Raw genomic sequence first — 25,740 nt, forward strand, 5'->3', positions numbered from 1 at the left:
ACCATGTTTATCATGTAACTAATGTAACTAATTAATTGAGCTACTGGTGAAGTTTTCCAGTAGCAATCCAATAAAATGGAAGTAACTTTTGTGAGAACAGAGGAAATTCTTGTGAGTTTTTATTGTCACTGTTAATTTATGTCCTAAAGATACATTGTGTTTTTTTCCTGAACAAATATATTCTTACTAACCAGATAAATAGCTTTAAACATTTTCTTTGCATTTATGCACAATACTGTCAGAAGTCTAACACAGAAACTTAGCAACAAAATAAAGACATCAATGTTCTTTGGGATGGAAGCAGTTCTGCAAGCAGAAATGTCCTTGTGCTAATGTGCATTGTCATGCAGGGTTGGTGAGCCCAGCTCACTAGAAGCCATGCACAAGCTGTACGCTGTGACTCCTGCCATGGGGCTGTCTGAACACAGTTGGGCTATGAACTGAAATATGGGAGAGAAGAAGTCAATTCAGCCAACTGCCTTTAGGAAAGGGATCTGCAAGATGGGGAATTCTGGGTAACTGAACAGCCTTTGCTTCCTGGTGCTTGCCAATGGCCCAGTGAGTGCTGCCCAAATTAAAAGGAAAGTTTAAGAAGTAAAAACTTCATTTCCAAAAGCATTTGGAAACATCTCTCTTGTCATTATGCCTGTACTCCTTCATGTCTCAGATCACACGTACTGTCTGAAGTCTCCATTTCAAACAAATACTTTACGGAAATCATTCCGGAAATGTGCTATGTTTTGTCATCCATTATTATAAGGAATTCTGTTATTTAATAATTCTGTTTTTTACATGGATAAATCTTGGTCATTGAGTACTAGATAAAAAAAATGTGTGAAAACCAAACATATTTTCTTTTCATTAGTTTATACAGGTTAATATAAACGAAGTAAATGGCAACTGCACACACAATAAAACCACTCGCCATCCCTCCCCAGGCCAATTAAATTATTTTTCACTCTATAAGAATGTGAGGTACGTGGGGGGCCAAAGAGGGCTGCCCTGGTGGAGCTCTGCTGCCACACACGTCCCATGAAGCTCTCCTGAATAGGAGGTTAAGAAAAGGCGACGTGGTCCTGTGCAGAGCCAGATACAACTCAACTAGGAGAGCATCCAGGGAAAGGCAGGAAAAAAAACAGAAGAAGGAACTGCTGGAGAAGATGGTGAGAAATCATGATTGGGGTGTCACCGATAATCCTGCTACCTGACTTTCACCCCAAAAGATCCATCTTCTTATATACTCACCTAAAGGATTATTAGGAACACCATACTAATACGGTGTTTGACCCCCTTTCGCCTTCAGAACTGCCTTAATTCTACGTGGCATTGATTCAACAAGGTGCTGAAAGCATTCTTTAGAAATGTTGGCCCATATTGATAGGATAGCATCTTACAGTTGATGGAGATTTGTGGGATGCACATCCAGGGCACGAAGCTCCCGTTCCACCACATCCCAAAGATGCACTATAGGGTTGATATCTGGTGACTGTGGGGGCCATTTTAGTACAGTGAACTCATTGTCATGTTCAAGAAACCAATTTGAAATGATTCGAGCTTTGTGACATGGTGCATTATCCTGCTGGAAGTAGCCATCAGAGGATGGGTACATGGTGGTCATATAGGGATGGACATGGTCAGAAACAATGCTCAGGTAGGCCGTGGCATTTAAACGATGCCCAATTGGCACTAAGGGGCCTAAAGTGTGCCAAGAAAACATCCCCCACACCATTACACCACCACCACCAGCCTGCACAGTGGTAACAAGGCATGATGGATCCATGTTCTCATTCTGTTTACGCCAAATTCTGACTCTACCATTTGAATGTCTCAACAGAAATCGAGACTCATCAGACCAGGCAACATTTTTCCAGTCTTCAACTGTCCAATTTTGGTGAGCTTGTGCAAATTGTAGCCTCTTTTTCCTATTTGTAGTGGAGATGAGTGGTACCCGGTGGGGTCTTCTGCTGTTGTAGCCCATCCGCCTCAAGGTTGTGCGTGTTGTGGCTTCACAAATGCTTTGCTGCATACCTCGGTTGTAACGAGTGGTTATTTCAGTCAAAGTTGCTCTTCTATCAGCTTGAATCAGTCGGCCCATTCTCCTCTGACCTCTAGCGTCAACAAGGCATTTTCGCCCACAGGACTGCCGCATACTGGATGTTTTTCCCTTTGCACACCATTCTTTGTAAACCCTAGAAATGGTTGTGCGTGAAAATCCCAGTAACTGAGCAGATTGTGAAATACTCAGACCGGCCCGTCTGGCACCAACAACCATGCCACGCTCAAAATTGCTTAAATTACCTTTCTTTCCCATTCTGACATTCAGTTTGGAGTTCAGGAGATTGTCTTGACCAGGACCACACCCCTAAATGCATTGAAGCAACTGCCATGTGATTGGTTGATTAGATAATTGCATTAATGAGAAATTGAACAGTTGTTCCTAATAATCCTTTAGGTGAGTGTATATGCTTAGCCAAACAGATCTTTCTAGAATAAAACGACCCACTGCCACCACAGAAACTTGGGCCACAGTGCAGAAGCTGTGAAACAAACTGCAGTGTGCAGAAAAGGGCAGTGATCTCACCCATCCATTTTAATTCCCCCCTTCACTGGAAATTGTGCACCGGCAGTGACATTAGCAGTAATCTTCATTACGTTTGATGGGGGCCATGAACTGAAATGTTCCGTCCCTTCACTGAAATGCTCTGTCCCTTCACTGAAACGCCAGACTCCCTTAATTGGTCCCTATCTTCTAGTTTTGCGTACTTGAGATTGCAGACAAATTGTTCCGGCGAATTTAAAAGTGCAGCTAACTTACATTTGTATTTCCTTGCCAGCAGTGACTGCTATGTAATGTGTCTGATAGTGGACAATCTGTGGTTTAGGACACTGACTCAAAATGATATAACCACAGGTGAAGCCAGAGCCTATATTTGTACACCACGGAGTGCTATGAAGCCAGAATGGAGGTCCGCAAATTGAAAAAATTTTTGAAGGACTGAAAAGATATTTCTGCAGGAGACATATCCCGAAATCAATATCCATCGTCGAGCCTGTCTCCTGAAATTCAGAGGCCTGGTAATTTGTACCTGGCTAAATCCCACAGATACCATGGCTGAATATATGGCTTCAGTCACAATTCATCACCCTGTACCTCTGCAGGAGAAACAGATTGTGTTGTTCCTTCGACAAAAACTGAAATAGAGTCATCTTCGGTAGGCGAGCGGTTTCTAAATAGTCAAGGTCCAGTGAAACAAAGAGACAAACCGCCTTTTGTTGCATGACGTATAAGCAAAATGCTCATGTAGTTATGGCTTCATGAAGGAATCTCTTTGAATACACACAACGATGGTAATTTGTGCCAAGAAAAACAAGCAATGTTCTATTACCAGTGATTTTTTTAAATAAATACTCACAGCTATGACTGTGATCATGGACAGTCTTTCTTTGTGTTTTAGGTTATCATAATCAAAAGCTGCTCAACATCAAATGTCTGGCTTTCCTGCACATAAATTGATTAATTAAAATAAATATCTGGATAGAAAACAACATCTTAATCATTGAACATTGCAGGCCTGGACATGAACCTGAAAGTAACCAAAACAATCCATCCATCCATCCATGGGGGGCCCAAAGCCTATCACACAGGCTATAGACACAAGGCAGGAAACAACCCAGGATGTGGTACCAACCCATCACAGGACACACTCACACACCCTTGGACAGTTTGGTAACTCCAATTAACCTCAGCATGTTTTTGGACTGTGAAGAGAATCCAGAAAAGTCCCACCACAACAGGGGGAGAACATACGAACTCCACACACGGAACCCTGGCGGAGACTCGAATCCCGGTCCCCGAGACGTGAGGCAGCAGTGCTAACCACTGCACCACCATACCATCCCAGCAGCAAAACCATTAAATGCTAAAAAAAAACTTACTAAATAAAGGAAAGGAATTGTTTACCATTACTACTATTATTTGGGTGAGTAGCTCTTTAAGTGCTTTAACTGACTTCAGACATGACTAAGAATGCAGTTCTGCATTGAGGTATCTCTGTTTACTGCATGCACCCCCCCCCCCCCCCCCCCGCAAGGCGAGAATGCCTAAACCGTGGCCCACACACCTCATCCAACATTGCTGAATATATTTAAGAATTGCTTTTTATACGTCTCCGCAGCCTCTAAAATGCATCGTGAATTCAGGTAAGAAACAAGCACGGAGGTTTGGGTTTGATTGCTCTTTCCAGTGAATATGTACGAATTTACGTACAAAGTAAGTATTTGCTCGCTACTCGCCAAAACAGCCTTTGTCTTACCTGAGAAAACAAGCTGCCAATTTAGAGATTATAAGTGATAAGGTGCTCCACTGTCTGGCTGTGGCGACTTTGATCCCCACCTGGAAAAGCAGCCCTCCGTCTTGGGACGCTTTTCCATGTGGAGTCTGGGGTGTTTGCCTAATATATTCTGCCCAAACTGTGGGCTCTCGAAGCCCAGGTACAGATCGCCTCCGGGTTTTATAGATCAGGGAATCTGGGCCGATCCAGCAGGCTGTATCCAGATCAGCGTGCACTGGCTGTGTAGTGCATCGAGGACAGCCTCTAGACCTCTTACTTCGTAAGCTTTTCCTGTTGGCAGGATACACTCCCAGTGAAAACTCCCCCAGGCCAACTGTTTGCTTACAGCATAGCTTGCTGGCTGGCAGAACTCATTAAACGGACGATTCATTTCACTGTGAGATGTTTGAGGCCAAAGAACACAACAATTAGCCTGGTTTGTAAGAGTTTCACTCTGTACTGCGTAGCACCTGGCTAGTGAGCAGAGTCCCTGGGTCCCACGTCCAGCCTCTGAACGTCTGTAACCTTCAGGTATGAGGCCCATTTCTCCCAGTTCGAAGTACAAGCCTAACTGGGCTGAAAGCTCTGCCCCACATTTGTAAGGAAGCTAAAAATGGTCTCACCTTTGGTGAGGTCAGCTGTAATAATCTATGGGGATGTCAGATGGCCCAGATAGAAAATGTTGATTTGCCCCCGACAAACGTAATTCATTAGGGGTCAGGTCTTCCACATTTGTCATGCCTGACAGATGGTCCATGATTAGACAGGGGCTAGAGTTATGCCATTGCTGAGTCAGTAAAGATCCCTGAACATGATTCAGTGATCCCAGGGGACAGAAGGACCCATCTGAAGACATATAGCAGCAAAGGTGGGATCTGTCACAGTCAGGAGTGGCTCAGTGACATCGAAAGACTAATTGATCCAAGAAGACCAAGAAGTTTATTCTAAATAACACCTAACTGAAAACAGCTTGGCTTAATACATCACAGACAGACAGATATTCTCCTCACTGTTGTTAGATTTTCACATTCTTTTGACTCTCATTTGCGTCCACATTAATCTTCTTATTGTGGTGAGATTTCCAAACACTTTTGGTTCAGAATTGAATGGTCAGAATTGCATCGTCCATGTATTTTTGGGTAACTTTATTTTTAGTGACAGGCCAGAGTTTGTATCAATTATTCTAACAGGATAGCATCGCATATACCAAAAGGGAGAGCACAGCAGAGCGAGGGAGAAGATAAATGTTCTAGCCAGCTTTAAAAAATGCTCATGAATGTTATAGAATGTTTGTTTCAGTGCATTTGTTCTTGTGTTATTCCAGTCCCATTAAGCGTTAGAAATGTATTTGCTACTGGTTTAATTTATGAAGAGAGGGATTTGAAAGACTTGAGGTTTTGATTTAACACTAAGCTGGTTGGTAATTTTTTTATCAATTTTATTAGCATTTCTTTATTTCTTTTTTCCCCTATTAAATGATTCCTGATCCAAGTACCAAGACAATAACCATCCATCCATCCAGTTTCTGAAACCGCTTGACCTATGCAGAGTTGCGGAGGAGCTTATCCCGGAGGCTACAGGTGCAAATCAGGGAATAACCCAAGATGGGGCACACACACAAGCCAAGACAATACATTTTTTGATTCCTGAAAAGTGTGTAAGCCATAAAATTAAGTTTGCGTTTACTCTGATTGGTAGCTTTGTCTATTCTCTACTCTTCTTCAGACCTGTGGTTCTGCTATAATGTATGGTTCTCAAACTTACTTTCTACATGTGTACCCAATTTAACGTCATTTTTACTGCGGAAAGAGCAAATGATGCAGCTAGGTGCCAAACCTATCTAAAACCTATCCAAAACCTATCCACAATGGCTGAAGTGTGACTAGTAGTGCTTGTTAGGATAACCTTTTTTTCTAAATGCATTACCACGTATGGCTCATACGAAACATTTTCGCACACCACATGACCACACATTCTGAGAAAAAAATGTATATTTTATTCACACACAAAACACCACAATTCCATTACCGTTTGATGCTAACAGAACATGGTGATTCGCACAGACTTGCTAACAGAAATTAGCATGGAGTACATCGAGCCGATCCTTCTGTAGTGGAAAATCAAACCATGCTTTAACTAGTCTCTCTTGGTGGTATGGGTTGGGTACGGCTTGGTTCCTAAATGCCATTGGAGAAGTGCCATGTTTCACACAAACACAGTTTAATCTTGCAAATCCATCCATCCATTTTCAGTAACCACTCATTCTATTCAGGGTCGTGGGGAGAACCTTGCAAATATTAAAAATGACTGAAATGTACCCATGCAGCACTGCTGGGTTTGGTTTGAGCGGGTTGCGTGATTGCTGTATTTTAGTCAAGACAGCATTATGTTGACTTTTAACTTAAATATGATGATGCAGAAATATCTTAGCTTAGCTTGGACCTAAGCCCTGTAGAAGTTTTCCTGACCCCTTGCTGTCAGTTTTCTTTTGTTTTCTATCCATGACACAAACTGCAGCTAGTTAGGTGCTACCAGTCCTACCCCCCACCCAATGCCTGTTACCCTTGGAAACTAAACTAATTCCTCAAAATAATGATCCCATTCCCTGCTTGGCCCCATGTCACGTGATTCAGTTAACCTTCTGGCCAGAAACTGTTCTGCATTCACACGCTAGCCTGAAACGTCCGATCAACACCTACACGTTGACTGACCTTAACGATGATCCAGACCTTGGGATCTCTTCGCTGACAACTCTGCCGGACAAGACGGCTGCTGCTGAAAGCCTCCGAAGTTATTAGATGAGGTTGAACTGACTCGGTTATCGTGAACATGACATTATCAAAGACCAAGCCTCTTATCAGAAGTGCACTACAGCAAACATCCTCCGGGAAGAAATGATCTGGTGAAGAGAAAGGGCATTTCTGCATTGTAAGGAGATCAGTCTGGAGGGCTGGTGAGTACATTTATTCTTTAAACAAGATTGTGTGTGTGTGTGTGTGTGTGTGTGTGTGTGTGTGTGTGTGTGTGTGCGTGTGTGTGTGTGTGGGTGCGTGTGAGCGGTCCCCATAAGAATATGTATACCCTACATGTGTGTGCGTGTGTGTGTGTGGGTGCGTGTGTGTGTATATAAACAAAATACAATGTTACATGTGGGAAATTTACATACATTATCCTTTGATTTGAAAAAATAAATATTATTATATAATATTGTCCATCCATCAGTCAATTCATTTTCTCACCGCCTATCCTTGTCAGGGTCACAGGGCAATATTTTGTTATTTTGGATAGTGTGGTGATGCAGTTTTTCCCTTCTTCAGGGAACCTTTTATAGAAAATGCAGCATTTCTATCTGGATATATTGTAAAGTATGCCTAGCCATCTATGTTGTTGATGTTTAACAAAAAATATTGTTTTGTGTTATTTATGGAAATGAGGAGGTGAAGACCATAATGGAATTTCCATTCCTCTTAAAAGCAGTGCCATGAAAAAAAGCTTGAGGTTAAAATCTTGCCGTAAATTTCTGTTTCAGCTGCAATCTCATCAAAAGAGCAGAACCAGAATGTGCACACTTCTTTGCAAAAGTTAGTGATGTAACACTTGTTGCACAAATTTTTTCTGCTTGTTCACTATGTAATTCTCTAGATGCTCTCTACATGTTACAGTTTACTTGTTGATATTATCGCAAGAAAGCCAGTTAAAATATTTAAACTTAAACATAAACTGTAAATTATATAATGACATGAAGCTGGAAATAGTAAAATGTATGTCAACGGGGAAGGAGGCTTTCCTCCCCCAGTCCAGTAGAGGGCGCTTTACTCAAGTAAGGGAGGATATTATCTCTTATGTTGGATGTAATACTGATTAAGTGTTGAGTCCCGTCAACGTCGTAAAATTTTTTATCTTTGTATGCGTAAATATTGAGCGCTCCTTGTTATTCCTTCTTCGATTTTTGTACACGTCAGTATGTAAAACACATCTAAAACATGCAAATATTTAAGACTTTGAAGTCAATTTGCACAACTAAACATAAATTATATACAAGAACTATTTTTTTTCCTAAGGAACATTTAGCCTTTTCATTCTGTGCAACTGTCTTTTAGAAAGCAAGGCAACGTCTCTGAAGTCATAACAAAGATGACATTGCCTTCAGCTATACGTACAGATGCTGCGATGCATCAAATATTGTTTATACGGTATGGTGTGAGTATGCAAATAAATACGTATATGCAAAACACACACACATATATATATAAAATAGGCTACTCGGCTGAATTATTTACTTGACCACATCAACAAAAATATTATTTAACCTCATGTACTAAAATCTGAATGTGATTAAAATCCCCTACTAACTGCAATCAGCCATGCAGAAAAATATTGAAATCACGCAGCGTTAAATAATTGTGGTTCGACTCATTCCCCCTCAGGCGTAAAACCCATGTGAAATGCCACGTCCTGGCGGCCATAGAAATGTGGCTGCTTTAAAACGCCGTTTGGTTTGTTTACCCGCGACACCTGAGCCGGGGCCGTGCAGAAGTTAGACGGACCGTCATTCATAATCCCAAATTAACCGAAGATCAGACAAATATTCCCCAAAGATGCTTCTGGATTTTAATGCAAAGTAATTAATGCATGAGAATGATAGTTCTTGTGATATGTGGAAAGAAATAAAAGTCCCTATAGCTTTATTAAATATAAAGTGCGATTATCATTACTGGCATTCGTAATGTGGAGCGGAACCCCACTGGATATTACCTCATCCCTACTGAATCAACCTGGCGCCAGTACTAAATGGGGTCCATGATGTAAGAGACATTGTCATCACGAGGGAAAAAGTGCGAAGGTGCGTGCAGGATATGAGTCAGAACCTCATGCCTCGACACGATCGCACCACAGCTTTAATACATGCAGTGCGAGCCGCACAGGCAGCGAAGATGCAAATCTGTATTGCTTGTGTTTTGCAGGATATTTTTAAATTTATTTTACGGAGCGCTCATTTGTAGAGAGGTGCGTGAACCTACACAGGAAAGGTACGATCCTAAGAGGAATTCCTGACCACAGTAAATGCAGAAAAATCTTAAATTCACAATGAATTAAACTACCAAGACGCAGCCCGTTCCCACGCCCATAGTCAGCAGCACTATCATACGTTTTTATTTCAGGATAATGGTTTCACTTATCTCACATCAGAGGTATTTTCCTCTTGATATTTAACATTAAGAATACCGATTAACATTTCCATCCTCTTCAGACACTTTAAATGAGCCTCCAATTAATGAAACGTGACGTAAAATTGATTTGCTATCGAAAATAAATGTTTCTCAAGTACCTGCTTAATTGGTCGAGAAGTAAGGGTTACTAATGTGATCCCCGTCATTTTTAATAATAGTCTATGTATAAGTATTTTATTAAAAAAAAAAAACACTGTACTGAAATACACTTGTAATGTGTCCCCCTTTTATTCCTGATCCAGTAATAACATTATTTAAGACATCAAGGAAACACTCCGTAATTACCGCGTACAGTGAAGGGAGTCCTTGTGGTTTTACACTGAGGCGCACCTGCGCGCGCTCCAGCACCCACCGGCGCACTTCACGGTGTCCGAAGACGCGCATTACTGAGCTGCGGGAGACGCACATATAACTGAAGATGCTTTGCTGATTCACTGACACTGTGTGGGCTTCCAGTCAGGTCCAGGACATGTGCCGGCAGCCTCTCTTTTTAAACTGGCCTCATTTACACAGCAATGCAGACAATCGGTACTGCCTACTCTGCCATTTCTCTCATGCGGAACGCGTTTATTTTTATATGATCGTATTCTCGTATCTAAAAGTCTTTTTTAAATCGGTGGTCTGTTACAGTAAGTCGGTATTTCAAGTCTTCTCCGAGACCTATTGAAACTGCTACTGCGCCGGTTGCCTGGAGGCGATCAGCATCATCAGTTTCCCCCGAGGACTTAATGGGATGTAGGAAGCAAACGCTGAAACGCCGGAGCGTCACGGCGTTATCTACTCGCGGATCGTCAAAGTTTCCGTCGCGTCTTCAGGCCGCCGTCGCGATCGCGCGGTCGGCCGCTAAGATCTGCACCCTATAGAGCAAATTTCCAGGAGGATAACGCTTAAAGATGCGTGCGGGGTGTTTTTATCGTCCAATCATCGTTAGTTTCTGAAAGCCGCGACTCTTCCCGCAGCGACGCTGAATACGAACCGCACTTCTTACAGCACTAAACTCAGCTGGAGCAATAGATCGCCGGCTCAGTGAAAGCCAGAAGACAATCGCACAATCCCAGCTCTATGGTAATTGGCACCTATGCAAAGGTAAGTTATTTACCTGTTTTTTACGTGTTCTGGGGATTCCCTGTCTTCCACAATGCCGCTTTATAGCCTTGATCTATACACTTTAAAGGGCTATATCTAAAATCGCTGTCATTTTTATGTTTAAATGTCCTTCGTCCTAGATACTGAGAAAGTCTGAAGATATTTTTGAAAGTTGTAGTGTTCAACCCGGCCTTTCACTTGTCCTGTAATCTGTTGTAACAGGTGGATAGCGTTGTTAATATTCACTACTGTTTGTCAACGCTAGAGGGTCGGTGTGTTGTAACTTCGTTATTGTGTTTCGTTTTTATATGCAATTGGGTATTCTGGTTCAACTTTTCTATATCGAATGCACAGTAGACTTTAATCTTCAAATGGGATTGCAATAATAGGATGACCGAAAAACGGCATGTAATAATGGCATCATCGAACTGTACGATACAATTTAATCGTTTCATAATAGTGAGAAGTTACTGTATCTCGCAGCCTTTTACCGGATCAGAAGATTCCAATATATATCGCTACACCTACTAACTGCTGTGATGTCGGTGATCGGTCTATATTGCTAAGTTGCCCTGAACTAAAATAAGTTGTTCAACCAACAAGGGATAGTTTAAAATACGGTTTTAAGGGCAACTTCATGTTACCTGTCCTTCTCATGTACTGAAATTTCGCACACCGTTCCTCAAAAATTTGGTTTTTAAAATTTGCATTTAGAAGCAATGAATATCGTTTTGAATCATTTCATTACAGTACATAGACCATTGGGCAAAAACCTCTAAAAAAACAATCAGGAAAACTATTGTACAGCATGTGTGTATATTTAGTGCTCAAACAGAGATCTGTTGTATATGAAAACAAAAAAAAAATGTGAGCAGGAACAAAAGAAGAAAAGAGTGATTCACCTCGTTTGAGTGAATATTGTTGCCTATTCTTGGGAAGTCTTTCACCGGACTTCAAGGACGTCCATTACCCATCTGTTAAGCCATATTGTTGCTGTCTTTGGTGAGTTTGCCTCTGTCTATTTACCACCTACAAATATGGACAATGTTCTGGAGTCTTCACATAGGAGATGCAGCCACAAACCCTGCCTGACTCATTCGGTGCAGATTGGATGTTACTGTATGCTGGACTACGGAATGTTTTGTCTCATTCAATCCCACAGCAGTTATGTAGGTTAATGACACCCCCTTCTTGTCAACCTACCACTCTGGGTAACTTAGTGCAGTAGCCAGAATATTGGAAAAGTTCGCTTGTCTCTGTGGTTCTTTCAAAGTCACTGTTGTCTTTAGAGAAGCATCTCTAATATCGGCTGGGCAGATAATCGAATTTTAAATTCAATTACGATTTTAGCTTCCAACAATTATCAAAACAAAACAATTGAGATAAAACAATCATTGTGCCGCATTTTGTTTCATGATGAAGTATTGACTGAAATAATTGTGATTATAATTTGTGCCATAATGGAGCAGCCCTCATCTCTAGCTATATGCTGTCTTGAGTGGCTCCCCAGTTGAAATGAACAGCCCGATATGAGTAACACTTAATAATTTTCTTTCTTAATAATCCATGTACCAGTCGTTCTCTGATTTGTGGTCCTAAACCACTTTCCTTCCAACCTGCTTCATCAGCTCCTTATTCTTCATTGTGGAATATTTACTGTAAACTACATACCTGAAGAAGATACCTGCTTAATGGGAAAGGTGCATTTATATTAAAAACACAGTGAACCGCTTTTAAATCAGTCACTGAGAGAGGCCTTTTCATGTTAATGGGTGTTCGGTATACATAATATTAAGCACCTGAACTAACAAAACAAAGGAGAAGGAATTCAGTTTTCATTTTCATTGGCTGTTTACCGCAATTAGCTTTTCCCCGAATGTTTGGAGTAGGTTGTGCGGATAGAATGTTTTTCCTCTGTTATTCCCTCTGAGGCGTGCCAGTGTAAGCCTCAGTTTACTTTAAGACTGAATGCACAGTAAATATGGAGGAACATTGGGTTTAGCCGTTGTCTGACGCCTCCAGGTCCTGGGCTTTGAATCCCACCTCCACTCTGTGTGTGTGTGTGTGTGTGCGGAGTTTGCGTGTGTGTGTGTGCGTGCGAGCGGGTTTGCCTATCCTTATGGAGACATAATGTCCCCATAATGTGATAAATATCCATTTTCCTGTCCCCACAAGGGAAAACTCTATTTTATAAAAATCGGTGACTGCTATGAAAAAATTAAAAATGCAAAAACTCTTGTATATTGTCAGGTTACTTATGGTTATGGTTAGGGCAGGGTGGGGGTTAGGGTTGTCATAGTTAGCGTTAGCATTTTTCCCATGAAAATGAATGAGCGGTCCCCATAAGGATATGTTTACCCTACATGTGTGTGTGTGTGTGGAGTTTGCGTGTGTGTGTGTGTGTGTGGAGTTTGCGTGTGTGTGGAGTTTGTGTGTGTGTCTGGAGTTTGTGTGTGTGTGGAGTTTGTGTGTGTCTGTGTGTGGAGTTTGCGTGTGTGTGTGTGTGGAGTTTGTGTGTGTGTGTCTGGAGTTTGCGTGTGTGTGTGTGTGGAGTGTGTGTGTGTGTGTGTGTGTGTGTGTGTGTGGAGTTTGTGTGTGTGTGTGTGTGGAGTTTGTGTGTGTGTGTGTGTGTGTGTGTGTACTCCCCCCGTGTCTTGCAGGTTTTCTGGGTTTTCTCCTCCTACTCTGACATCCATGCTTCCTGGTATCTCTATTGTATCTCTAACCTCTGCCTTGTGTTCTACGCCCCCTTGGGTGGAGCCCCCCCACCTTACACACGCATCCCTGGATGGATGGATTATTGGGCAACACTTTACTTGAAGCAGTCTACATAAGGGGGACATGTAACCGTCATAAGAATGACATGACACATGTCATGCACATTAATGACACATTATTGATGTTTATGACTGTTGTCATAATGTGTCATTCGGTTTTTGGACTTATGGTCTTATGACGGTTACATGTCACCCTTATGTAGACTGCTTCAAGTAAAGTGTTACCGATTATTGTATGGCATGGAAGTGAACTTTTATTAAGAAAAGAAATTTAAAAGACTGTCCAGAATTAATTTTACTTGACTGTTGACTGGTGTCGGAATCTGGGAGCAGACTTTCCAGTGCTGCACATCCAACATTGACTTTCTCTCCTATAAAAAATTGGTACCTGGGACAAGCTGAGAATAAAAAGGAGAATTTTTCTTCTCCTTCTGGATCCCAGGGTCTCCTATAATTACTGTTGCACTCTTTCCCTCATTATGAGTCATGGCCTGCTGCCCTTAGCAGAGCCCCCCCCCCTGGACCCCCCCAGACATATACATTATTCAATGTTAGTCCTCAGTGACAGAAATTTAAGTAAAGTTTTATTTGTCCACATTAGGTTTTGAATATTTTATGTTGTCTGTCTCGTTGAAGGGAAATTAATTATTTACAAATCAGAATGGGCAGTACCCAGGGCCCCCGACGTGTCGCTGTCACGGCTGGGAGGTGTCATCTTGCTGCTGTCATTCGCTGAGGAATAAGAGGCCGACCCCGAATTTCCTCTTCAGAAATTTCTGGGGGTTTTTTTCTTTCCCATGTGCAGAGCGGAGGCGAAGCAGAAGGGGTCTTTGGAAATAAATGCTCTCCGACGGTTTCGGTAATGGGAAAATCTATACCAAGGCCACGGGTCTGTAATTAGGGGCAAACGCAAAACAGCCTCCCTGACGGCCCCCACAGACGGGGGGGGGGGGGTGGGGGAGAGGCAGGGAGTGTGTGTGTGTTGGGGGGGGGGTGTATGGAATGCGAAAAGCTGCCACATGGCTGTGAATCGTCTCTGGATGGCAGACCCCCCTCCAATCCCCCCCATCAGGCACTCGATCTCGTTTTTATCCCTTGTGGTGTCACCGCGGACGATCCGGTTGTTGGAACTGAGCCGTGGGTCCCAGCATGAGCTCGGCCAAGCTCACGTGGCGTCTGTCTCTGCGGCATTCAGTGGGGGGCTGAAAGCATCACAGAGGGCCCCATGTAAAGGCGGGAACTGCAACAGCGAGGCGTGCCTCTTCAAGTTCCTATTTTTTCATGTAGTCTGCAGTATTATACGCGTCCTTTTACAGAGTCATATTATGGCTGGTTGACAGACATACTTTTTTTATTGGCCTGATGGTTCCGAGCTTTGAAAAATAGAGCAAGTGGTGGATGTAGCTGGTGTCCAAGCGAATAGTAACATCATTATTTCCATTTTGCAGCTTAGCTTGCGTTGTGATTCTGTCAAAAATGCCCACTGTATTCATATCTCCATACTTCACTATGGATGTTCAACTTCAGCGGTACTCAAACCTGCATCGTTACATCAAGCCACCTTCTTTGTGTATTATATATCCACACGTGGCTACCCCGTCTTTTTATGCGCGGGACTCGTGGGATTTCGGATGTTACTCTATTTTGCACCCTTAAGGGAAGAGAGCTGAGCCTCATCTAGGTTTCCTTAGTTATGTATGACATGCAGAGCTTTTTTGTTTTTTAATTCTCAGAGCTGCATGTGAGGTTCAGCTAAACGCTGAACACCACTGGGAATAATATGGGGCATCAGTTTGAAGTTATAAACTTTACAGTGTCTTCCATGAAGTAAAAAGGTATGTATTAAACATTTGGGGGGCAGATTCCTGTTTGCTGGGAATGCCTTGAAAATATCAGGTGGAATACTGGAATATCGTCGCAATGGGTTTCATTAATAAGACAGTTGTGTGTGATTGCATCCCTTTTTAATGTACAGGTCTGTAAACAAATAGTTATATTCATCTAGAATGATATTAAACGATCATAAAGCTTCTCTTCCCTTGTGCTTCAGAGAAGAACACCAGTGTTGTTTGGCCGTATGCCCAGTGTGCAGACTAGGATGGGGGGGGGGGGGGGGCGAGCATCCCTGAAGTACAGACCAAGTCCGGGAAGCAGAAGAAGGGGACAAACTGTCCAAGGAGCCAGGGATGGTGGCAGTGCTGTCACTCCGGCATGTGCGAGAATGTCACGCCAAACCTACATTTCTGTCCTGTACATATCCTGAGTTTGTGATATTAGTCAGAGTGGCAGCAGAGACCGGAACGGACACATAAGAGGGAACCACAGGGAACACAGGCCAAAATAAAGCAAAGGTGGGGCAGGGCAACAGGCCAGGGACTGAGGCATGGTGACCTGGGGACATCTGGGGAGTCCTCTGCACCGTGGGGAGCTGGGTGGTGACCCTGGGATGGGGACCTTCCTAGGGGGCTGTCTGGACTGCAGGACCTGAGGGTCCGTCCTGGTGTGCTGGCCCTGTTCTTGCCTTTGTCTACTCTATGCCCCTAGTGTCTTGTCGTGTGTTCCTGATCCAATCCTTCTTGTGAACTCCATCCTTTTGTGCCAACTCTGGTGTTTAGTTCCGTTGTCCTGGCGCTGGTGAATGTCAAATCCCAACCCTGTTGTTGTCCTGTCTATTGCCTCAGTCCCTGAATGCCCAGTCTGCACCCTTGTGCCCGGAGTTCACGCCTCGGGGAGGGAGGCACTGTCATTTGCCTGCCCTGTCATAGCCCTAGCAAGCCACGCCAGTTACTTGTTTACCCCTCTTGTCTTGCCTCTCTTTCCTAATCCTTGTGTGGAAATCACTCACAGCTGCCTTGTTAGCCCCATGTTAGTCTTTTGTACTTAAATTGCTGTTTCTCTTGCCATCCCCAGTCCATCCTCCTGTTGCCTGTGCTCTTCCCCATGCTAAGCCTTCCTGTTTTGACCCCTTGTGATCCTGTTTTGTTTCCATGCTTTGTATTATTCAATAAAGGCCCTTTTTGTTTTCATGGCACCTTTGGCTTTTGGACACAACGCAAGGGTTGAACAATTGTGCATTTAGAGAAGCCTTTCTGCTCAGCACTGTTGTACTAAAGCTCTTACTTTTGCACTTATGGCCTTCCTGTTACCTTTAATGAGTTTCCCATTCTCCTCTGACCTGGCTCACTAACAAGGTGTTTTCAGCAAGAGATCTTTCGCTGACTGGATGTATTTTTGTTTATGGCAGCTTTCTCTGTAAGCTCTAGACATTGCAGTGTGTGAATTTTCCTGATAGGTTTCCCTGTGTCTATGCTCTGTGTGTTCAGTTGCAGTGACATCAAGCAGGTGCACCAAATAAACTGACCACTGGGTGTATGTATGACCAGTGACCTCGTTCACTCTGGCCTATCCCATAATGCCACACTTGCCCTGCGCTTGGAGAACTGGACTCTACATTACTTTACACCTCCTCTCCTGCCTGTTTTGCCATTTTACTGGTTGGACTTTTCATAGGTGGCAATTTTGCACATTGTGTTCTCTATTTACACAGCTGGAATTTACTGAAGCAGTTCGTTTTAAGCGCCAGAATCTTGCACCAAAACATAAAAGTAGTGCTCTTCCCTGAGGTCACAAGTTCAATTTTTAACGATTATGCCACCTGGTGCCACAATTCAGCTATGATCCACGCTGTGAGAATCGATTTCGTCTCCTGAATCATAAGTCACTGTAAGAAACTGTTATTGCACAGAACAGCAATAAAGCATCGGTATATTATGTTTTGTATCTTCTATAACTGGAGCCTGGAGTAATCTTAAGACAGCTTGATTAATGACCATGTTGCATATCATTTGTCAGTTTTGACCAAAGAAGGATAATTTCAGCTACGGGATGGACTGCGGAATATCATCCCTCAGTGTGTCTGTCACAGTTGCTCAATCATATTCGATTTGCAGACTTCTCTCCAAGAAAAGGAACCTGTTTTACTGAGAGAAGTGAACACGTGACAGTTTGCACTAGTTCTACTGCATTCTAACTGCAAACACTGATCGCTGGAATTTTAACACCCACCTCGAATTAATTCAAACCAAAGGTGGGCAGGCACTAAAATTAGGCTCTGCTAGGGCTCGTGTTTGGGAGATTTGTTCGGGTGATATCGTAGCCGTACATAAATCATAGCGGAGCGACGATCTGGTACATTAACATTTGCTCAGTAATGCCACCAGCTCCATTACTGTGAAGCTGCACACTTTCTGAGCAGATGGATTACAAGCAAAAACATTTCACAAAAGGCGCGAGGGCGTTTTGCAGAGCAAGATCATTTATACTGTATGGAATGAACTTTAAACAAGATATTTCACTCACTTTGCCAGTTCTCTTACTCAGAATGATATTAACGGCCAAAAATGAGCCTCAGATGATGTAGAGTTCTACCCAGCATCTGTGGAAAAGTTTCAAATATGGCTGCATCTGGAAACAAGCAACTGGGATAGTGGATGATCAGTTACCCATAGTCCATTGCTCTCCATATGGAAAGGTCACACCCTCGTTGATTCCCATGCTGCCTCTAAACCCCCCCCCCCTTTTGCAGAGTTGAAGATGAACCACATGGTATCGTTTAACAAGATGTTGCGTCTTTCTGTTAGCAAAAGCTTGCTAAAGCAGGGAGGAGAGTGCCTTGCTCGGGGAAACTCACAATATTCGCCGCCCCCCCCCCCCCACTCCTTCCTGGTGTCCGCTCCAAGCATTCCTCAAGCCACATTCCTTGCTCCCGCCTCTGACGGACGGGCACATCTCAGTGAACTCAGATCATCTCTAACCCGGAACGGAGAGAGAACCTGTCGTCTGCCGAAGGCGCCATGTTCCGGTCGCTTCCGGTCGCCTCTTTCATGCCCCGTCCCCCATGGCTTCACTCAAACAGGCGCCGAGGCTCAATTCAACCAAGGGCGGATCAATCCGGAACGTCCCAGCATGCAGTGTGCCCACATTTGGTCTTTACAAATCAGGCGTAAGTGGCCATATTGATTGTTTCATCCGCTCAGAACTGTTTGTCCATCCTCTATAATGAGGAAAAGGTCGCTCCTTAATTATTAATCCGGGGATGTCAAACAGTCCTTAAAAGACAGTTATTTAAAGGGCAAGTTGTTTGAATAATATATGAGCAGGTTTCCCTTACGTTTATAGTGGGGGACCCCTTTCTTTTTGGGTTGTATGCTTCCTCCGCTCCTTCTCCGCCTCGTCTCTGTCATTTATAAGCTGACCTTTGCTGTCACACGAAGAAGGTAGATCTGGGTCCTCGCTCACATTTACGCCTCAAACAGCCCCTTTCATTCTGCAGAAACAAGCCTTCTGGGAGCATTCATACATTTTTTACAGTTATGCTAATGCGTGTTTACCATTTGGACGGAGCAGGAAGAGCTACGGCGTATTAAAACGTCCATTTGTTCATTCAGTAGGAATTATTATTGTAGCGCAGCTTCCGTTATCTGTTCTGCTTGGCCGGCCGCCTCCGTTCAGGAAAAACAAGCCTCCATAAATGTGAACGCATTCATTTTCAATCACGAGGCAGGACGACATATTAGCGGCATCAAGGTGAAGAAAAGTACGAATCTGTTTAAAAGATGGGGGGGGCGGGGGTGCCACCCACAACTATATACTGACCTTCAAATGGGCTAAAGCTAGGTGAGCAGTGGGCGGGGCTCTGAATTTGAGGTGGATGAGATAAAATGATAATTGGGGCACTTGGGGCAGAATTGAGAATAGTAGAGCAGAGGAGAGGCTCTCCAGAACACTGTTGTCCCCTCGAGCAAGGAAGTCCTCAGGTCCAGCTGGAGACATATCACATGGGCAAAATGGCCACCTAGCCAATACACTACAGACTTGGTCCAAGGCATCCCAGAACTGAGGCCAGGTCCTCGGGGCTGTTTGCAAGTGAGCTGCTTCAGCTGAGCTGATTTGCCTGTCCTTGGGCTCAGGAAATCCTGAGTGGTGGGAACGGGCTACGCAGGGGAGCAGGTGGGTGATGAGACTGCAGCTGCATATGCAGGTGAAGATGGGGACATTTTCCATATTTTTGAGACAGTTATGGGTTCTAACACACCAGTGCCTTAAATGAAGAGAATCATATGTTACTCCAGTAGAACCTCAAACAGAGCGTGTTCACCAAGTAACTGAAAAGATAGTATAGATCTGATTTTCTTCTGGGTGTAGAAGGACTCAGGGGCGCCGGTAGTATCAATGTTTGAAACCAGTCTGCTGTGGTGATTCAGTCGGTAGCAGAATGGTCTTATACCTTCAGGTTGGGGGTTTTAATCCTGTCCCTGTTGGTGGGGGGGGGTTTGATGGGTATACGTCAGGTATACGTCAGATGGTTTCTTCCTGTAATCTGAAAACATGCAGTCTGCATAGTGGACTGGTGCCATTCAGCTGCTCATGGTGTATGTGTGAGCTTTGTGACAAACTGACATCCCAATCCCCCTGGGGGGGAACCACTGCCCCTCCCAGATTGGGCCCCAAGTCCCTCATCAAACACCATCAAACGTTGGCAGCATCTGTAAAATCCGAACTTAAACGTATTAAAAATTAAGTATTAAAAGTAGAGTAGCTTTATATTTTTATTGGATAAAGAGCATCATGGGATATTAGAAACCAGAGAGGAAGGGTTTTCTAATTGTTTATGGGCTGCAGTTCGTAATCAGATGAGTCTCTAACTGACCTTGTTTGAAACATTGTGGTCCAAACCTACATTCGACCAACTCATTCTTCATACCTTATGTTTAATAGCACTTCGCTGCTAGCAAAGTATAATGAAAACTAAGAAGAAAAGCTGTCTGCAGAGAGGCAGTGCTGGGGTGTGAGAGAGTGCCTGGGCTGTGGCATCGATTGAGTCTGGCCTTGGCTGCTGCTGGCTAGAGGTAGCTATTGATGCAATTGATTCGTGCTGTTTTAAACAAAGTTGGGTGGGGGGGGGGGGTTCCTGACAGTCTGTGCCCCCGTGTCAGGCTCCATGGGCCTCTAAATTATGTAATTAAGGGTTCAGTAGCAGGGGACCATGAAACCACGGATACAAACAAGCGGCCTGCAAGCCCTCACGGCCTGCCTGTAATGACGCGAAGATGAGTCCACGCTTCCTCTTTCATAGGCTGGACAAATGGTCAATTACAGGGAGTGTAAGATGGTCTCCGTGTGATACTGGCGGGCTGGAGACAAAGTTACCCGGAGCATTACTGTAATTACATAATGAGGCCGTGTTCAAACTGGCTTTTAGGGGGAAATTGCAGAGGCATCGTGCCACAAGTGTAACATAAAATCGCCAAATACTGAAAAGTGTGTCTCAGGATTCATATTGAGGTGACGCGGCTAAACCTGCAATTTAACCCAACGGCAACTCAACTGTCCAGGTCTGCCCAGGGTTTCAGCCAGACGCGGCATAATCTGCATTTGTCCCGTTGGCTTCCGCTGCGCCGAATTTGTGGCCGTTTGTCATACCCTTGTAGGGAAGACAGATTAACCTGGGAGTTTGTATGGCGCTGGGGAGAGAAGCTTCTCCTCGTAGATCTCATCTCATCCAGGCGGAGACAAGGTGACCGTCTGGGTGGGTGTTTGGGTCTGTAGGTGGCCTCGTGCCAGATGGTGTTTAGGTCTGCATCTGGCACTCTTCCAGGTAGTGTTTGGGTTTTTAGGTAGCATTGTGATATTTTACACTCCTTTCTACAGATGGGACACTGGCAAATGGTATTTGTGTCTATAGAGGGTGCAGAGTAATTTAGTGTTCGGGTCAATAGGCGGTGCTGTGCACGGTCCGCTGGCTTTGTTGTAGGCCCACAACTGCCGGACACGTTGCTCTCTTCGTAGGAAGTGACCGGCTTCAAGGACGTTGATCGATTGGGCCGCTGAGGTGCACTGTGAGTTAATTATACCCATTTATTTTTACCTGAGCCTGTCGGTAATTACTTGGGAACCTTTTCCGCCGTGTCAGATGCGGAGTAATAAACAGGCTTTACCAAAGAGGTCAGGGCATAGGCAGAGCTACAGGGATGGAGTGTTAAGTATCATGTATCAAGTCTCTGTCATGTCCTTACCAATGAATATCACAGTTTAAACGGAACAGGGACAGTATATCCCAGACAGTATATAAAAAAGTGTCCTTCAATTTTAGGTTATTTGTCTTTGGAGGAAATAAGACATCTTACAATTTAGATTTTTTCTAATTTATTTTTATTTTTAATTTCACAGCATATCCTTTTTAGTGTACAACAGGAATAAATACATTTCCTTACATCAGTGAAAAGATAGATGCAAAAACAAAATGTCCACTACAATGGACATTTCAGTCTCACGAAGGTCCTTACCAATGAGTATAAACAGACCCAGCAATGGTCTCAGCATCCGCAGAGCTATTGTGCTACAGTAAGTGCCCTTTCAGTCTCTCTTATTCTCTCATTCGAGATGAACCTCGTCACCTTTGACCTCACTTTTCAAATAGCATTTTTTCTCGTTTATTTTGTGCGCTTGTCTTCCTTTCACTTTCTCAAAACGAAACGCCATCGGTTTGACAGCACCCCAAACACTTTCATACTTATTAAAAGTTGTTGTACTCCGTTTATTTTTCTACCTTTGTCTTCCTTTCTCGATCGCTCTCATTTTAAAAGAATGGACGGAATCCGAAGGGAGGCAGACTCTCTTCCGAGACCTTCTGCCGGGTCCTTGATCTCCTTTATTGCTCTTAATGTGGATTCTCTCCTTCACCTGGCAACCGGCCGCCTTGTGCTCAGTATTTCCTGCTGTGCCTCAGAATGAAGGCCCCTCAGTCACGGCAGGCGGCCTGACACCCTTGTGGGCAGCGGTGCTGCTGCAGGCTGCTTATCCCTCTGCAATACAGTCATTTTTGCTGCCACTGAATGTATGAGCGGTGAATAATGCAGCCTGGATGAACGTCTTTGCTGGATGAGCTACACCACGACCTCTGCATCCGCCCCTCCCTATGCTGGATTCATTTAATGGATCATGGACCAGTAACGGGAATGGGGAGACGGACCCAACTGGGGAAGTCACTCAAATCAAACACCACCCCACCCCAGCAAGAAATCCAAGTCCAGGTAACATTCATTTGCTGCTGAAATCAGGTAATTCCTTGAACCTTTGTGTCACGCGGCGGTCCATCGGGTCAGCCCGGGTCTCGTCAGGCAAATGCGTCCTGTCCAATGTCATTTTTGCTATCGGACAGGGGTATGAATCACTGTCCAGTTTGCCATGACTTTTATTACAGCCTCAGCTCTATTTCAAACAGGCTGACTATTCCAGGTCTAGAAACGAACATTTTCACATTATTAGCTGAGACCTTCAACAGAAGTTAACATCAGGCAGGATTTTTTATTACTCTGTTGTTTTAATGTTTAACCAACCTACGCTGGTACAGCTGGGCTTTTGACCTATGCATTACTTTTCACGTTAAGTACCTTGCTGATGGGACTTGGACGGCAGGGGCTCTCATCAGCTCCGATCCTCCAACATCCGCCCTGCACTGCGATCCCTACACCTCCTGCATGGAACCACCTCACCCTACTGATGGGTCACCTGCTGACCGTAATGATGCCTTAGAGCTGTTCCTCTTGCGATTCCCTTTAGACATAATTTTCTCACACGCTTAGTAAATAACAGGTTCCCCAGTCTGGAAGCTGGAAAGATGTATGTGTCAACCTGTGAAATTCCCCTGATATTTTGAGAACATTGCATGTGAAATGTAAATTATTCTGGTCTACATGTGAATAATGGCATAATGAACAGTTTCCCTAGTCAGTGTAGTGAGAGAACTTTGCATGGAGAGAAAGTCATTTACTTCGGGATGTGGGCATATTTTTTGTTCTTACTATTTGTTTATATCATGCTGTGAATTCTTTTGAAGGCAATCCCCAGCGCATATGAGACAATTTCTTTAATTAACAGAATGCGTAATTTCCATCGAAGACTTATCTTGGTCAGGGTTGCTGGGGAGGCAAAGGACTCAAGTCTGGGGCACACCCTGGATTGGGCATTCCCTGGATGGGGCACTCCCTGGATGGGGCACACCCTGGATGGGGCACACCCTGGATGGGATGTCAGTCTATCACTGCGCACATACATGCTACACACTATGGGCAACTTAGAGAAACCGGTTAGCCTGCATGTCTTCAGCCTGCAGAAGGAAACCTATATGTTGTAGGGAGATCATGCAGACACCAAATAGGTAGGATTTGAGCCGCCAACCGTGGAAGTGTAAAGGAACAGTGCAAAGCACTGAACCACATCATAAAAGCTTTTTATTGATCAAATACCATTTTCTTCACTACCTTGCCATAATTCAATATATCCATCCATCCGTATATTCATCCATCTCCTAACTTGCCTTGAGAAAGGCTGGGGGACACAAGGCCGGGTGAACCCAGGACAGGATTCATGATTCTATATATTTTCCTGCATTTGATAATTAAACTAGAACTTGAGGCAAATGGAGACGCATTCAGTCAGGCTTTGCTTAATTATATAGTTTAATTATCACCAATCACTGCCCTGTGATTCCCTGTGGCAACTTTGATATGAACATTCCAGTATGCTGTGAAAACATCTACAAGGAAAGAGTTTTTGCAGAGAAACAAAAAGCAAAAACATGAAGGATATTTCTTGCAGAGAGTCCTTTCTGTAGCTTAGCTTTTTGACTGGAACTTCAGATGTCTGATGTAACTTTTCACAATGTCCGACTTCATTTTTAACCTTAGAATATTGTATTGGTAGGAATTTGTTGTGATTGGTTGAGAAAAATGGACTCATGAGGAGGACATTTTTCTGGGAATAGATGCATATAAAACTCCACCAATGTACAATGTACAATTGTAAGGGAAGTCCACCAATCATACAGATAATCCAGCATTCCAGAAAAAGGGTTGGATTGAAAACAGAGGGAACTCCTGGAAAAAAAAAATTGTGAGCAGGATGATGCGACATCAATAATGACCAAAGCGTTGGGGTCAAAGAAAGCAGGAAGATAATGAAGAGACAATGGACAGTATTGAGTAGATCGAGGGATAAGCAAGATAGATGGCTGCCTCGGATACAATCTGCCCCCCCTCACCCTTGATGTGACCCTGAGGAGGAGTTCTCAATCTTTTGATGTTTGCAGAAAGGTTTACATCGTACACAAATTTCATGGTAAAATGTGGTAAAAAATTTTCCAGGGTCCCCAAGATATATTATGCTGAGCGGTGGATCAGTTACAATGGATCAATATGGGACTCAACTTTTTATTTTTCAGCATGCGGAGATCCCATAATATGTGACACAGATGGCAACTCTATCCCCAGCGTTCCACAGAGTGGTCGAATTCTGGCCGTGGCCCGGTACTGGTTGGGAACCGCTAGTGTAGAGAAGGGGGCTTAGTGTAGTATGTCGATATGGGGCAATATAGCCAAGTGAGCATTATTGTCATACCACCCATATTCAGGTATAGAGTGGCACAAAGCAGCACCCCCCCAGGACCATGCTGTGACGTATAATAGCTTTGATGGGGGGATTTTCCCAATAGCTGAAGTGCAAAAACACAGGACAGTGCAAAATCAAGGCTTTGTCTAGCCTGCATCAGAGGTGTTACACTCCTGTCCTGGGGGGCCGGAGCCCTGTGTAGCTTAGTTCCTCCTCTGATCCACCACAAATGATTCAGCTCAAGAGCTGTGTGGTAATTAGCACAAGGAGGTATAAGGAGTTTAATCAAGCGTGTTAAATGAGGGGAAACCCAAAAATGTGCTGGACTCCGGCCCCCCAGGACTGGAGATTCACACCCCAGGCCAGCATAGTGCAGTGTGTATGTATGTAAACATGAAATAATCTAGCAGCGGCAGAACGGAGTACAATAAAGAAAGGGGTTGGAGGAAAACTAACAAAAAACAGATGGATACTAAGTTAAACTGAGCAGTGCCAGTTCAGGGAGAGATATGAGTAACAGCAGGATCAGGTAGGGGGTAATATGGAGTAGGAAGGCCATATTTGGTTTGGACATATAGTATAGACCGGGGTGTTATGAAGTCTGGCTGTGTGATGAAGTAGCCTGAACCTGTTCTGACCAGTGGAGACTCTGATCTCACAGTCCATAGCCCGTATACACACAGAAACCACACGGCTTAGCTGTCAGGCCTGATTATCTGACCTGATTATCAGCTGCGAAACCTTGAGGCTTCAGCCCTCAGAAGAGCAGCATTTCAGAACAGGCACTCTTTCCCTTTCTGCCTTTACCTGCATGTTTATACAGAGAAGAAAAAATGATCACAAGCTAAAAGGCAGATTTTAGGGTCT

General features: G+C 43.8%; 1 protein-coding gene across 2 annotated transcripts in view; it reads left to right on the top strand.

Moving 5' to 3' along the window:
* The first annotated feature begins 9,913 nt into the window (after positions 1–9,913).
* The window catches only part of LOC111832763 (carbohydrate sulfotransferase 8-like), a 143,745-nt gene continuing 127,918 nt past the window's right edge, over positions 9,914–25,740 (top strand). For both annotated transcript variants that reach the window (XM_023790449.2, XM_072718351.1), the window contains exon 1: positions 9,914–10,648. In XM_023790449.2, coding sequence (XP_023646217.2) covers positions 10,641–10,648 — 8 coding nt within the window. In that variant the 5' untranslated portion in view covers positions 9,914–10,640. The remainder of the gene's footprint in view (positions 10,649–25,740) is intronic.

This window comes from Paramormyrops kingsleyae, chromosome 11 (genome assembly GCF_048594095.1).
Source record: "Paramormyrops kingsleyae isolate MSU_618 chromosome 11, PKINGS_0.4, whole genome shotgun sequence".
In the NCBI taxonomy this organism is placed as follows: domain Eukaryota; kingdom Metazoa; phylum Chordata; class Actinopteri; order Osteoglossiformes; family Mormyridae; genus Paramormyrops; species Paramormyrops kingsleyae.